This window comes from Echinococcus granulosus (genome assembly GCF_000524195.1).
Source record: "Echinococcus granulosus chromosome Unknown EG_S00011, whole genome shotgun sequence".
NCBI lineage: Eukaryota > Metazoa > Platyhelminthes > Cestoda > Cyclophyllidea > Taeniidae > Echinococcus > Echinococcus granulosus.
In genome coordinates this window covers 1,466,527-1,483,236 of record NW_020170391.1, presented here as the reverse complement: position 1 = coordinate 1,483,236, position 16,710 = coordinate 1,466,527, and the positions used below count along the sequence as shown (strand labels likewise).

At 43.9% G+C, this 16,710-nt stretch overlaps 1 protein-coding gene across 1 annotated transcript; it reads right to left on the bottom strand. All coding sequences in view use genetic code 11, as the record gives it.

Annotated features, from left to right (window-relative positions):
* Positions 1-2: 2 nt before the first annotated feature.
* EGR_02531 (Microtubule-associated serine/threonine-protein kinase 2) lies at positions 3-11,288 on the bottom strand (the record flags this gene model as incomplete). The annotated part of the gene is made up of 9 exons (XM_024491780.1): positions 3-54; positions 1,455-2,479; positions 3,227-3,433; positions 4,916-5,655; positions 7,220-7,413; positions 7,760-8,110; positions 9,326-9,618; positions 10,456-10,531; positions 10,831-11,288. The coding sequence occupies 9 exons, from the start codon at positions 11,286-11,288 to the stop codon at positions 3-5; spliced, it is 3,396 nt and encodes a 1,131-aa protein (XP_024353931.1).
* Positions 11,289-16,710: the final 5,422 nt, after the last annotated feature.

Below are 16,710 nucleotides of genomic sequence, written 5' to 3'. Positions count from 1 at the left end.
TTTCAATGCACCCTACGAAGAACGAAGTAGACGAAATCACGTGGTACACCATTACTGAAGTCAAGTATTTGTTTAGGTTGATTTCAATGCCATAATTACTTCATTTTAGGAATTCGGATACGTGAAGCGTTAGCTTGCTAGCTGATCATCATCTGTCAGTAACAAAATGGAGTCCGAGTTTCATTGGGAGTAGCAAACAGAGGAGTTAGGATGCATACGATTAGGCCTCAATGTGCCTTAGCAAAAACTGAGCCAAAAAATTCAAGTCGCTGGCCTTCCAGCTTCCACTGGCGAAATGTGGAAATGCGAGGGGACTGCATGCGCCCTCTCCCTTGTAATCACTTGCCGGCTCCAGAGACGCTCAAAACCGCCCCTATTTACATTAGAGGGAGCAAAAAGCACTTACGTATTTCCCATACAAACAGCCATTTCATCCCAGTGTAAAAACTATGGCTGATGTGTCTACAACCCTGGGCTCGACGGTTTACCAGAGGCGGTGTAACAATATCAAACGAACAAATAAACAAGATGTTGTGGTCATCTTACGCCAGGTGCCGGTATGTGGGAGGTGGAAGCGGGTGCAGGCGCGGTCATGGGGTTCGTGGAAAGGGGCGGGGAGACACAGAGGGTGGGCTTGGAAGCGCTCTCGGGCTCGTCGAAGGGCGCGGGGCAATAGGAGTGTACCACAAGGGGACTGTCGGAACGAGAGCCCGAATGACCAAGCCTCTCTCCCTCCGTGGACAAGGAACTCGGGGAGGTCGAGGCGGCCTCCAATTTTGCCGCGCCTGATGCATAGCGGTTGCGCTCACTCAGCTGGCGAAACAGGGGTGTCTCTGTTGGCCTGAAGTAGGAAATACACGACTTCAAGGTAGAGTGCTAGCGGCATACGACAAATTTAAAAAATGCACCCAGTTGTAGACCGTGAAAATGGATCTCATTAAAACCAGGTTATATCACAGAGGCTTCACTTAATGTTTGACGGGGTAACAATATTCACCGAAAGTAAATCTAAAACCATGTACCAACGACCAAGTGCTCATTACAAGAGAAGGAGTGCGCCCGAAAAAATGAACGCTAAAACGCAAAACAAGTTTTTGGAACGTAAAATTAAAAAAGCACTGCTTAATGCCGGGCGTTGGATAAAGTTGCGCAGTGATGTCTCCATGCTAACGCTTAACACAACAATGAGAACCCAAACATCTAGCCGAGTAAAGACCCGAAGAAAGAGAGGGGGAGGGAAGTGTACCAACCATCACAGTTACTAACAGGTGAAATTTGCAACAAATAACGGCACCAACGCGTTTCCATGGCCTAATCACGCTCCTCACAAATAATAACATGAAAAGTGCGGTGGGTTCCCATCGCACCATCGCTAAGAGTACTTTATGGCAAACCTAAGTACACTTTGTTCTATTTTAATTTGTATCATAAAAGAAAAGGAATGCATAAATTACCTGCGCGGTTGCAGATGCAGTCGGCTTGAGACAGTGGTGGCATCGAATCGTTTGGTAGAGGTGGAGAGAACAGAAAAGCTGTGGCTATGATGTCTTGATGACTCATCCGTAGGTCCAACTAGCTTCCGACCAGAGGCTAGGCCAGACGGCGTCACTTCAGTAGGTACCTGCTGTCTGTGTCGCTGTCTGCGTTCAATCACAAGCGGTGGACCCTGCGTCCCTGGGCTCTGCACATTCGCGATGTTGGGGACGCGAAGCGGCCCGGAACCTGTCGAACCTGTGTGCTTGAACAGACGTCGACCACCACCGCTCTCCAGGCCACTTTCCTCACCTGAACTGGCCGCTTTGGAGGCCCTAGAAACCAAAGCCTTAAGTCGTCGACTCGGACGTGAGACCAGACGACCACGAGCGCGCCATCGCCCATCCGAACGGATGTTGCTCTGTGCGAAAGTTGTTACGAGCAGTCGGAGAGGCGCCGGAGAGGAGCAGATGAGTTGCACAATCTCAATGTGCAGCCGACCCACAACCTCACGCCCATTAACTCGCAGAATGACGTCGTTCTCACGCAGTCCAGCAGCATACGCGGGACCCTTTCTGTCGACACCCACAACAATGTGGTGCAGAGTGTAGACGTCCGAGGATCCGAAGAAAACGTCCTTGGCACGGAGAGTGAAACCGTAGCCACGAGGTCCGCGTTTGATGGTGACCGTGCGAGAAGCACTGGAATTATCGGAAGCCCGTAGCATGCTTGCAGAGGACGACTTTATGGTGGTCTGGGAGACGATGGTTCCGGGAACAAGGGAGCGACTAGGACTGGTTGCTTTCCGTCGGCAAGGAACCGGTAATTTTGACGGTTTCGTCTCCTTCTTAATGCCCGGCACTGAATATACCTGAGTAGATGAGGGCGTATTTTCTGAGAAACTGTCCGGGCCCGTGGGTGAGCCAGCTGGGGACAATCGTTTGGCCTTCTGTTGAGAGCTGTTGTCACGACGATGAACATCTTCGTCTGTGCATTCTTTCAAAGTCTTGAAGCAACCAAATAGTAACGGTTAGTAATATTAGTTAGAAGGCACCAAAGGAAAGACTACTATACCAGGAAAACGAAGTAGCTCGCTTAGGCAATGCGGGGCATTTTTCGCCAAAACCGCTTTCACAACACGACAACTTAATTATATAGATAAATTTGTTGTACTTTGAAATCGAATAAACTTATGTGACTGGTTCCAACAGCTCAAATATTGAAACGTAGCAATTCAAACACCAACATTTTTATCACGAAACAAGTGCGTCAGTTTGTCTTTCACGTTTTCGGCTTATAGTGCTAGGATAAGTCATCCCATGGTGTGGGTGTTTTGAATACGTGCGTGCGTGCGCGTATCGCTGATTTGCCTAAGTTTTCAAGACTCGATTAAGATGAGCAAAATCATCTTTGGTTTTAAATCTCAAGGCTAAATTCAGTCCCTTAAGCGGCAATCATACTAATATTGCAGTTGGAGCGCACCATGAAGGCATAACACAGGCTTGTACTATTGAAATCTACCTTTGGCAAATGCACAAATGTGATAAATCACAAACTGGAATTCCAATCCTTCGATATACCCAAAAGAAAGTGTTGGAAAAATTCATCGAAACGTTGGGATGCGTAACAATAATACACGTAAAGCAGATATGAGAAGTTATTTTTGAACACATATAATTACATTACATTTGTGCCTATTTTATACTCCAAGCAAATCCAAAATTGTAAAGACGAGCCTTGACGTCAAACCTACCCGCTTCTTGGTCGTGAAGGCGTTGGAGTTGCTTGAAGAGTTCTCACAGGGAGCGGACGAGACTCCCATTTCAAGATCACTGTAGCAGGCATCAGAAGCAGCGGTACTTGTGGGGGTGAGTGGAGAGGGTAGTCGGGGGGATTGATTCGAACCACTCTGCTCCCCATCCAAATTCCCTGACTTTTTAGGAGTCAATGAGGCACCCTTCTAAGAATCAGAACGCAATACTAATGAGAAATGAGACTGAATTGCTTCTCAGCATCTAATAAAATCAAAAAGATCATTTAAAGTGAGAACTTCTCGCCAATGCTAGTAAGCAGCTTGGAGTCATAACTAGAAATGTAAATTAGGCTAAAAAACGCACATTTACAAAGGAATAATTTGAAGAACACCATGTATCAGAACGTATCAAATTATGCACAGGGGGTTCGCATGACCGCTACGCACAAGAACCATGCGTTTTAACCTGTCTTACACAATTGTAAACCACAACCCACACACAGAAACATAATTAGCCGCAATAACGTAGCAGCCGGGGTATAGCATGCGACTCCCCAATGAAACTGCTAATCGTAAACGATGTTTGCGCAGTGATTGCAGCACTGAGCGAGCTAGAAGGACTGAAGACTCTTAGACCCTTTCCTACTCAATCTCAGCAAAGGAAGAGGAATAGAAAACGCTCATATTGTGCTAGTTCGCAAAAAGGAAATAACTTTGCAGAGTTGGAGTAATTCCCTTAATTGGCATAATGATCCTCTACCGCTTTTATGGACCAGACCGCAAACACAAAGACGCGAGTAGGTAATGGTGAAAGGCATGAAATGAGGCGTAATATTATCCAAAAGTGAAGCGATATGGCGGCACACGATCGAAAGGAGTTATGTAGAGAAGATAAATTGGTAGCCAAAAAACTATGTTGGCGGAAAAATCACAAATACATGGCAACACCGGTTAGGAGGCAAGAATGCAAACAATTTGACTATTAAAATTATGGGTTGGGTAAAAATAGTATTCAAACGGTCAGAATATACTAGGTGCAGGCAATAATCATAAGTGGGCGCCAAACCATAACCCGTTTGTTTTCAAAACGCTCTGATAGAGTGGCAAGGTGAAAAAAATAAAGCATCAAAGCGATGTTCTGTTTACTATAGTTGCACGCAATTAAAATAGTTTGTAAAAGGCAGCACATTGATACGGCTTTGATATAACCTACCATTGAAAATTCGGCAGCAACCAGTTGGATAAAACATTGTCTTCAAATTTATTAAAAACTAAGTTAACACCACACGATAAAAGCGCTCAACTTGTGCGAATGTGACACCTTTACCACTTTAAAGGTATACATAAAAATCAAGATATCAGACCACTTCCGGAATCTTGATGAGAAAGCATGAAGATTCGCAGATTGGCTGCAGATTATGGGCTACTTGGGTAGATTCATTGTTTGACTAATCAAACATACTGATACACTTCAATCTATGCTAAGTGGTTTGCAACTGACATTAGGCTTTAAGAAAAGTGAGCCAGACGACTTTGGATTTTAAGCCCAGCACACCAGATTCTTTCATAAACAAAGGCTAAAAAGTTACTAATTTTGAGGCTTTATACTGTACCACTTGTCCCAGTGGGAGTGAAAATGAGTGATCCTAGATAACTAGGGATTCACAAAGAAAGTGTGTAACGCCTAACCTCCTCCGCAGTTGAGAATTTATTGGTAGGGGTTATTTCCTCCTGCCCAGCTGGCCCATCTCCATCCTCCCGCATTTGTTCCTCACCAGATTCCCCTTCTTTCTGCGAAGTCTCCATTGCCGCCTTCTCCATGGCTATGGAGAATCGCGGAGTGCAGGAGGTGAAGGCATGGAAAAGCGCCTCATCGGGCAGCTCTTCGCTCTCCCTGCTGCCACCGCCACCACCACCACCACCAGAAGACGTTCCAGCTAGGCTTATGGCACAGTGCAGTCGCTCCGCAGTTTGTCGCGCATCTGCAGCGGTAAGCGTCGCGTTCACCTCCTCACCGGGAGTCACAACCTGACCCAGATCCGTCAACTTTTCCTTTGACACCGAAATCGAGCACTCCGATACCACAGAGCTAGCGGATGACGGAGGGGCGCTGGGGGGACCAAGAGAGGAGTGGAGAAGCTCGAAGTCAAGGTCCTCATCGTCTTCCACCTCGTGCTGATATCGATCGGTGCGGGGATCGAAGTAGGAGCAATCTTCATCGTGTTCCAGCTGTGGCACGAAAGCGGCCTTCTGGTAGAGGAGGTTGTGCCAGTCCACACCCTCGAAGAAGGGGGCAGCCTTAACTTCTGCGGCACCCGTTTCTGTACCCAAACGCAGCAGGGGATCCCGCTCGAGGAGTTGGGTTATCAGTGATGTTGACTCCGGCGAGAGACAACCCTCCTCGTCCTCAGCAGGCAATTCAATTGGACCTAGTTTAGAGAACCATTAAAAATAACTATGTTCCCAAACCAACGGACCATTAAATACATTACAAAGTCGATTCTAGCCCGTACCACTTTTAGAATGTTGAATTACATTAGTTATTTACAGTTCAAATGCTCGTCATACGAAGATATGGCTTCCGGTACTGTCAAATAGAAAAATGAATAATGTCGCAATGCGACCAAGAAAAAAGGGAATTAGCTTAAGCTGTTCCTTGATAAAAGCACTTGCATTTAAAATATGAAAAGGCAAATAGGGGTTTACAGGTGTGACGAAGTAGCACCCAAGTCAAAATGGGTAAGAGCAACAAAATTGCAGAAATATGAATACCATAAATTGCAGAATAAAAGCAGTAAATAATGCAAGAAAGTAAAAATAAGCTGCGTATTCTACACCCCGAGGCTTGCATGCAAGCACCCAATTCTAAATTAGCGTGGTGATTGAATCACTCTGTATTTTAATGTAATCTATGGTTTTGCAATTAAAAAGATGGTTCCGTATACCAAACCTACTTTATTTTATGTTTATCACCGCCATGAAAGTAAGTACAGAAGTCGACTTAAAATTGAGGGAAATTATGCAAAAGCCTATGTTAACTCGCCTCAAGGATTCTACGAATGCAGAAATTCAGAGTTTAAGCCGGGTGTACTTGTAGTCACTACCACGATCATGCACTCAGCATTAAATCTGTGTGATAAACCGCTTTTGTGAAGATAAGCCATGCTATCAAATGTCACTTGCCAGAGACAATTTGGGTGAAAAGTTCTTCGATGGTTTCGCCAAAAAATGGCACGCATCCAATGAGAAATTCGTAGAGAATAATACCAGAGGCCCACCAATCCACGGGTTTGCCTGAATAATAACAAACATAAGGCAAGAGAAAAATGTATTTTTCTAGCAAAAAACACAACAGGGAGTTGGGACAGCTCATGCTATGCTTGGAAGACATACGCATGTGCAATTTAACATATTGTTGATGACAGTACATCAAGTAATGGGGGTATTATGTAATCGTGATAATTTTCATATTTGTGCTACAGTAATGACATTAGGGATTGACTGAGGCGCAGCGACTTACACCCGCCTCTGTTAGCGTCAGGATTACTTACTACCGAATATTATAAGGCGAAGATAAGACTTGGCAAGGGATAGAAATGCTTTGCGCATCCATAGCACAAAAAAGTAGAGCAGCTAAAGCAAAGCGAAGTGAGCTAGCATACGACATACCATGAGTCAAATCCAACTAATGTGTGTGCTATGACAAACTCAAAGGTATAACAGGCGACCCTCTATGGGGTTTTAATGTGATCTTAATTCAAATTCTAGAAATATACCAGATTGACGTTAGCGGCGTTTGGATACATCACCATTCGCGCATGGCTGAACATGCGGAAATAGTGCTTGAGTCGTAAATGGGGAGCGATTCTTGATAGTTTTGGGTTTAAGAATAATTAGGAGGACGGATATAAATTTGACAACAACTCTAGTGGCAAATAAGCAGACAGTCTAGATAAATAAACAAAAATATTCCCAAAAGATCTTTTGACTAACCATAGCCCTGTCTGAGGATGACTTCAGGTGCGATGTATTCCGGGGTACCGAATACCTGTTTGTCTCGAAACATTTTACAGTCCTTTTCAAGATCAAGACTGCGTTCGTAGAAGCTAGTTGCCATATTCATCAGACCAATACGAGAAAGTCCAAAGTCAGTTAGTTTGATGTGACCCTCGTGAGTTATGAGTAGACTAAAACAGAAGAGTGCAAAGCACTTTTGGACAGGAAGTCAAAAAAATGATCTAATTCATAGTGGATTAAATATTTATAGTCAAGAGAATGGCATCGGCAAAGTCTGCTGATACGATTAACCTCATAATAAGGACCAAGGTACTACATGCCATAGGATGAAATCGTTGAGAGAGATGCAGTGACGATTACTGATGAATCAGCCGTAGGTGTCAACTGACAAGTCGGGTTTAGCTAAGGACACTGATCTTATTAATGTGACTGGGTCGTGAAAAAAAAACGAAAGTGATCATGCGGAAGGGGAATTTCAACTATCTTAAACAAGGTAACCTCAAGTCAAGGACTTACTTATCAGGCTTTAAGTCACGATGCACAATGCCATAACTGTGCAAGTACTCCAAAGCCAGCACCAGTTCAGCGAAATACATTTGGGCCAAATCAAGGGGGAGAGGTCCGCCAATGTTCTTTAGCAGTGCGGCCACATCTCCACCCTCAACGAATTCCATCACCATGCAGAGGCTCTTCTTCGTCTCAAAGGTGCAGTAGAGGCTCACTACAAAGGGATTATCAGCAAACGAGAGAATATCTCTCTCGGCAAACACCTGCTCCACCTGATTTCGCAGACGCAAATGCTGCTTCGGCATCTTCTTCATACCATACCGCTGACGGGTTATTCGATCACGCACCAGGAAAACGGCCCTGAGGAGAAATACGGCAAAGTATTTTAATAAACTGCATAGCAAAAGGATAAAAATTCCACCACTCTACACAAATCCAACAAAATTGGATGAAAAGCATTTGTGACACGATGATTTGTCTTGCAAGGCAAACTTTTACTAAGAAATAAGTTTGGGAACAAGTGCCATTCGGTTCTTCCCCATTGACAGGAGAACAAAGCAAACCTGAGTGTTTGTCCTGCTCAAGTCTGTCAACTTGTGATATACTTATGAAATAAATAACCACGGCTACACTGTGACGTTGGTGTGTACTTCTAGCCTGATTCCGAAGTGATACTGAAATACAGATCAAAAGCAAATGCTTACCCATACGCGCCATTAGAGATGAGTTTAATGATTTCAAAGTCTGACTCGCAGGGCCTTGGCCTGGGTAATGGAGACCCGGTCGTCTCTGTGGCAGTGATGAGTGGGGTAGTCATGGAGCTAGCCAGCTCCGTTGGTGCGATGGCTGAATGCAGCGGAGCGGAGAGAACAGAGGCCTCCAAAAAGTTGCCTGTGCCTGTGGGGGTGGGCGGACTGGAGACCACGCGGTCACACTGCTCCTCATCCGTCAGACCTAAGCGTAAAAAGCAATCGTTAAGTAGTTAGTTGAAAAGAATCCGATTGGGGTTTTATAACAGCAACATTAATGATATCAAATTTGCGCTGTGATATGCGAAACGACAAAAGTCAACACTAAAAAATGTTGGTAACCAATATTTATGAGAAGAAATAAATGCACAGAAAAGCCATTCATGATGAACAACAAATGAAAAAACGAAAATCATACAGTGGGGGCCAGCATAGATGTGATAGGCAAGTTTTACATAAATAAAAGATGGCGTTTAAGCATATCCTTAAAAAGTAAATGAGTTGGGTGCATGAAGAGGCAGTGATAATATATCGTACAGACACCCACGATGAATAAAGAATGCAAAAAGTGTGAATGAACATTCAAGAGGTCACACAAGCACACATGAACACGCGACCATACTTTCCAGCGGTCCTCGAAAGTGTGACATTTTGATTGAATTTGGGGACATAAAATGTCACATTAGACAAGTAGATTTTTCTGAACCAGAACAATCAAATGAATCAGAGCAGTCCTTAAAGCAAGGATGCCATAACGCCGCTACGCCGCAGACTTCCTCCCCAAGCAAGCTTCAATGCTTAAAAGTGGTTGCCAAAGCAGACATACTTAAGTTGATCAGGTTTAGTCAGCGAAAGAGAGAACGCACCTTCAGGTTCAGTGTCAGCGAGCTTACTGAGACCCAGCTTTGAGATAATGTACCGAGGCACATCAGGACAGAAGATTTTATTGGAGTCACTTTGCTGTCTGACTTGGTTTTCAGCGACCTCAAGCATTTGGTAGAATTCACAGGGATCGAACTCGAGGCATTCCAGCAGGCGAGCCGGCCGAGCAATAATCAGCAGCAGCCGGTTGCACATGTTGGTCACACAAGCTACCGAATCCGGACACTTGGCGCGCGTCTGGGGCGTTAAAAGCATTAGAATTTGCCTATTTTATACATGGAAACCAAACGGTTAAAAAAACCTGGTGGGCTGGAGGATACGTCAAGTGAATTGCTACACCCTAATGTGCTACGATAACAAAGGTCGGAGGCGAGAAAAAGCGGCTAAGGTTTATGATGAGTTTTAGACTAGATGAGAAGGAAATTACATCAGTAACGAGTTTTTCCAGCTTCTCCGTTATTTCGAAGAAGTATCGACACGTAATAAGACCAGCAAGTGCCTTCTCGCGGCAGTCACGTGCCAGTTCCAACACCTGTCTATGCATAAACCGTGCCACTGCCGTCCACGAAAACGTATCCTCATGCTCCATTTCTTCACACAGGTGCGCCAGATTCTCTTGCATTTGTGCTGCTGCCTGTGAAAAACCAAGACACATTAATTATAAAATATTTGCTATTTTAAACAATAGGTGAAATCGCGTACAAATAAGCAGTCACTACCCGCCAATGAAAAAAAAAATTTTTCGTGCAATAAACACCGCAAAATGTTAATTCAATGCGCTGCCAAAGTCAGGACGGCTATAAATAATGCTCTAACAGCGGACAAAAGTGAAGACGGCTAATCGAGACTTTGCAATAATTAATTTAGCGAGTTTTCCTGTACACCAAGTTAGACGAAATTAAGTTAGTCAAACGAAATTTGCATGTAGAGGGAAAATTCTCATGACAAAACTGGTTTGGGTTTGGGACATATAAGTGTAAGCGTTTATAAGATTACCAAGGTGAAACGAAGGCCTTTGGTGTACCATGAACTACCGCAGTGAGAATGATTGTTCCAAGTTACCATTTCACTTACCTTGGGGAAGCGCTCACGATAGACATGATTGAGCAGAAGTATATCCTGCTCATTGTTGGCCGTAGATCGTACAGGGCTAAAGAAAATCAAAAAGCTCATATTTTTAGAAAGAAATAAGGCATCAATGGCAATAGCAGTAGGTTTAAACTTAAACTGAAGGTGAAAAACACCACAACCGTTATAGTCGCAAAAGTTGACTAAGGGATTTACAACAAACATTGTGATGGGTAAAAACTGACAAAGCATTACTTAGAGTGAGGCCTATTTCAAAAAATCGCTTAGTTCTAGACACCTAGTCTTCAGATAAATGAAAAGCTGAGATAACCACACTCTAGAAACCAACTACAAGGCAAATGAGTGGATGTACACACACACCTCAGACTCTTGGATCTCTGCCGACTGATGGAGAGGAAAGCTGGCGGATTGTGGATCGGTGGCTGAGATGGGGAGAGTGAGGCCCCAGTTCTAGCCATTTTGGTCCAGGGAGGTACAGGAGAATCCGACTCGGGGAGGTGCGGTGGGGGTGCCAGTGCCTGTGGTTGGTGTGGTAGTGAGGCTGAAGGTGGCGGTGTCTTCCCCTTTCCTGCCTTCGCGCATTTACCGCAGAGCTGAGGAGAGGGTGTGCCCCGCTTGATGGGGATGCCCGTAGCGGAGATGGAGGAGTCCTCGACAAGGTCCGCAGAGAGGGCAGCGGGCCCAAGAGTGAGGCGAGCGACGCTACCCGCAGGGCGGGTGACTGGAGCAAAGGCGGGTTGTTGAGGCTTGGGATGAAGCTGAGGTCGCAGAGTGGGTGGGTCACGTTTCGTGAAGGGCGAGGCGGACTCGCCTACCATGTTCACTGGACTGGCCGCGAAAAAGACGGTGGGAGCAGCGGTGGCTGCAGTAGGCGTACCGCCCACCCAAGGATTACAGTGGAGGCCCGAGTGACGATGTCCACCCTCTATGTTCTCCCTCGAGGAATAGTGGCTCTGAAAAGAAAATTACCCCCTCAAGCACATACCATGTGTTTAGTTAGTAGCCTCGCATTCGCACAGCCAACGTCTCGTGGGTCAATACTCACTCTCAGATTAAATGATGCAGTGAAATACTGCAGCAGAGGACAAACGCCACGTGAACACTATTGTAAAGCGGGGAATAGTAGCATTATCATACCCGAATCTCCGGGGCAATATTTATACTTAACTCAATTAAGTAATTTAGAAGTAGGCATCTCTAATTTATAACTCTAGCCATAGCACTACTCAATGCATTTTTTATCGTTTTTTATGGATGAACTTCGACAAATAGACGAATTCAATTGCACCATCTTTCAGTCAACTGGGGGTAGGTTCAAAAGAGCCTACATACTCAAGAGTGATCAGCACATTTTCTAAGCTACAGTGAGGAAAGTAGTCAATTTAGGATGTGCCAACACAATTCGTAGCGCAATGAACAGAAATTCATACAGAATCGCAAATAATTAAGTTAAACATTCTGATGGTAAGAAAAACAAAGGCTGCGATTCGCGCGTGCCAACCCTACATGGATCGCTTCAATGTAAAGTCATGTTGCAAAATATAAAAAACAAATGCTCAAAAAATTGGCATTAAAAAGCGCTCCACGTGAAATAGGTACACAGGATCGAAGAAGAGAAAGAAGTGTGGTGAAACCAACACTAACATTGAGTGATGGACCAATAGAACGAGTTTAGAAGCGAGCAAGAACGTGACAGCAATGTGTGGATTTCTCTATACAAAAAATCATTCTGGTGGGCCTGAGCACTTTAGTTTAGAAAAGCAATTGAAAATAATGCAGGTACAAATGAAATAATAAACGGTAGAATGATTTTACTGAAAGGGAAGAACCAAGAAGTGGGGCCCCACACAAAACTGAAACCGACACCTCAGTGCAAATATGGGATTTCACACAGAAGCACACCCAAGTAATGAAATGTGCCCTCCATGAAAGAACATATTTTAGTCACTTGAACTGGACCGTCAAACTAAAGCATGGGCAATTGCTCTCTGTGAAATGAGAGTAAATCAATTATGAGTACTGATGGACAGAAGCGTATACAAGAGGAAGACAAATGACAATGCAATTGTACTATTGCATGGAGCCGTCGCTTCAAATTACTAAAATTCTAAACAGAAATCGGAAAAAAATTGCTACGTAGGGGAAGTGCATTCATACCGACAGTTGTGGATATTACTTTGCGAATCCACAAAGGAGAGGAATCCTTAAAGTCACTGAACACGCCCCCATGGACAGGTGCCTTGCAATTAAATTAATCATAAATGGAGGGCATAGAAACAGTTGATAACAAGATCATCTTAAAATAAACTGAAAGGATAATGAAGTTTGGGCTGTGGTTCATGTCAAACATGCAACACGAATGTGGTACACAAATTACAACGTTAGCGTTTCCACACTAAGGCATGTGACTCTTCCAAAGGCTAGCATCGCCGCACGTAGGTTTATCAGTCAAAACTGAATGAACTATTAATAAAATATAGCTTTTACCTCCTTCATTTTCTCCCAACCAAGAGGTAGTAGAATATTAACAAGCGCAGAAAAACCCGAAAATGGGAAAGGGTTAACCAAATGAAAACACGAAAGGTCCATTTTCAAACTAGACAGACAATGAACCCCAGCAGCAGGTGACCTAAATATGGATCTCAAGAACTGGAAGAGAATAGACAAAATACAAAATGAATAAATAACATACTGAAACATTGCTTGAACCCGCAGTGTTGGTCCCATAACCGGAAGAAGGCAGTGAGGCCAGAGACCACCTTCGATTTTCCGAGGATCTAAAACCCACCAAAAAGATGTCACTTGAAAAAAGGAGACCGCGTGTGCGAGTGTATGGTTGTAGAAAAAAACGTGTGAGCAATGTTATGTGCACGCACGTGCTCCACTTTGAGAAAAAAAATAAATTGATGGTAGAAAAGAATAAACCTACACTACCAATCAAGCATTAATCACATTTACACTAAGTAAAAGTTATAAAAATGTACCCCTTTGCACGGTTTCGGGAAACCAGACAAAGATGACGTACACTCGCTAGGTAATAGATCAACGATAACAATCCCCAAAACCAAGCAGCAAAATTCGTAAACAACAGTTGCATTCAAAGCTTGGTACAACTAAGCAGAATGTGAAGAACCATATTCGACTCAAGAAACTCATGATTAATCGGATTTGAATAAAGCTTTCACGGTAGGACTGCGTGAACACAAAAGTAACCTAGCGACGATTAACAGATGAGTAATGCACAGAGGGTGTAAGAAGGTGCTTACTGAAGTGATTCCAAACGAAGGTGGGCAGGGAGGTTGTGTGGTGCATTGCGAAGAGGTGCTTGCCCCATCTCCGAAAGAGAAGTCCCACCTGAAGCAAAATTGAGACAACACTGGGGAAAAACGACACCTCAAGGATTCAAAATGCGACTCTAAAACCATCCAGCTAGAAAGCAAAACTCAATATTTTGAAATAAATGGGAATATAATTTGAATAATATCATGAAAAAGTAGACAAAATGAATCCGTTTATTTTCAAAATAACCCCCAAACACCCAACCAAGCACCTAGTGATTTGGCATTGGCTTTTTAGCAAATAGGAACAAAACAACTTGCTTCACTCTGTAACAAAGGCATGGGGAAGAAGAAAACCAAAACGGAATTTAAAGCATAGGTAGATACTTTCTTGACAAATTAGTTACCAGCCAACCCGGGGAATATATAGATCAGTGCAACAAAAGTGCGCATGCACAAAATCCGCAGTCAAGTTCCTGTCTTTTAGCTGGGAGGAAGTGGCGGAAAATAGATGCAGCGAAGGCACGCAAGCAATTCAAAAACGGCGACAAAGAAGAGTAAACTCACATTGGTAGCAGACACCGACAGCACCGGTACTGTTACCACGATTTGGAAACGAGGATCGCTCTTTGTTGGGAGGCGCTATAACTGCACTTGGTGAGAGTTGTGTTGTGACGGCTGCCTCTTCGACAGGGATCATGCGTAGTTCCCCCATGGCAGTGGCAAGTGCTGAGGGCTCGGCTGGGACGGGTGGTCGTACAGTGGGCGCCGTGAAACGGGGGATCGGGCTAGCGGGTCCCGCCGAGAAAGCAGAGCCTAAGCGCGAAGATGCGTTCGCCGGACGAACGGGACTCACTTCCATGGGTACTATGGAGGTGGTAGCTGGTGGCACCGTAGCCGCAGGGGACAAGGAGTCACCACCGCTGAGGAAGCGAGATCGCGTGTGGCCTGAGTGATGTTGGGGGGAGCTACATGCCACTTTTAGACGCTGGGCGGATGAGTGTGAGGAGGTGGTGGCGGAGTTAGCAGAGATAACATCGGGTACTGTTCTGTTAAGATCTTGCAGACCGGAGATAGAAGCATTTGCACCAGCGTAGGCGTCACAATAGTTACTTTCACGCTAAGAGGAAAAGAGGGATATGAAGGTTGTTATTAAAAGTTGACAGGCAAATATTATGGAAAGCAACCGTTTTAACGAAGGTGAATTTCCACGACTCAAGTATTTTCACAGCTCTTCTACCTTAATTTCATCAAAATAGCTGCATTTAGGCGAGTTATGAATGTAGGCAATGAGGCAAATTTTCAAAATAAATAGTTGCACATTTCGAAATACGAGTCAGCATTGTATACTCAGGATTCACAAAAAAAAAATGCAGAGAGACATGTAAACCTTGCCCACGCACAGGATTCAAATATTGCTAAAGATTGCCATGATAGTAATCTACAAGTTCATGAAAATATTTATGCACATGCGTAGTTCTTAATTAATCGAGGCGCCAGAGAGGGTACAGACGAGCATATTTCAAATCAGATTTTCACTGCAAATCGACGTTCTTAAATATCCTTTCACAATAACGGTCCCACTAATGCCAAAAAAACTGAACGATTGAGTCATGAGAATACAAGGATCAGCTGCAAACACATATGGAGAAGCTTTAGTGTAAATTGCAAAATCCACAAACCGCAAACTCAACATACGCGCAGAAAAGTAAGATGTATAATCGTGAGTCAGCACTCCGAAAACCGAATAAAAGAGCTAAGATGGAAAACAAGAGGCTAAACGGAACAATTACTGGGCCAGCGACTTCATCCACACAACGAATATTACATTTGCATATGAATTCCCAGAAATCGGCTGCCCACATTTAGTGTAGGCGATAGTAACGACACTAAGAAGTATCGAACGGTGGCACCATCTCTATCCAAAAACAAAACTAGTTGTGTTAAAAGGAAATGCCAAGATAAGTAAACAATGTCAATTTAACAAATACCGCCGAGAAATCAACAATTTACAGTTTTAAAGTGGAAAATGTACGGCGAATTTGTAGTAAATCGGTTAGATAAGCACTTATAAATATAAAACAAAACATAAAACTAGCAGGTGGGACTAACGGCTTGAACAGATCGCGCATTTTACAATAGAATACAGTCCGGAGTGCTTTTGAAGATTGCAGTCAAAAAAACAGAGTTAATAGCGTAATTATTACTCTCAACATAGACTTCGACCACAGTCACAGAAAGTCAATTCCCAAAAGTATTTAGCCAAACAAGATGGAACCGCATCATTAAGAGGTCAGACCGATACAAAAGCCTGAACAGAAAATCTCAAATGTCCAGATGCCATGGTTTTAAAAGGTTATAAATTGAGGTGAAAATATGGTCAATGGACGTACGCAACCAGAGAAGAGATTGGGTGCTGACTGACCCATACAGGCTCGTCTCATCCTAAGAAGATTGCTCCCCATTGAATGATCTGCTATAAAGCAATCAACGCTAAGTAAATTACCAATAAATTTTCCCACTGCAGAAATATGATAAGTGTTCTTTTAAGAATAATATGTTGATAAAACTAGTAAGTTGACTTATTATGAAAACATTAGAAACTCCCGTAAAACTAATTTTCCCAGGGGAAAAAATGAACAAAATGATCACAGGAAAGAAAGAGGAACAAACTTGAGATTGAGGCGCAACCATCAATTGCCGGGCTAGTAATGGACGGCGGATTGCTCAGTTGAGCTTGATGTACTGGTGGCATCAAGAGGAGAGACGACCGATGAGAAAGCGACGAGGTTCCCGTGAACGGTGTTGCTGCGTCCCATACGCTCCCGCCACCACCGCCAACTGTTCGGTTACCACAGGTTCGCTCTCCGGAGCGCCTACGATGCTTGTTAAAAAAACAAAACTGAGGCGAGACGGAAAAAAGCGAGGTACTGGCTCCTATAGTTGGCACTGGGGCTGGAGA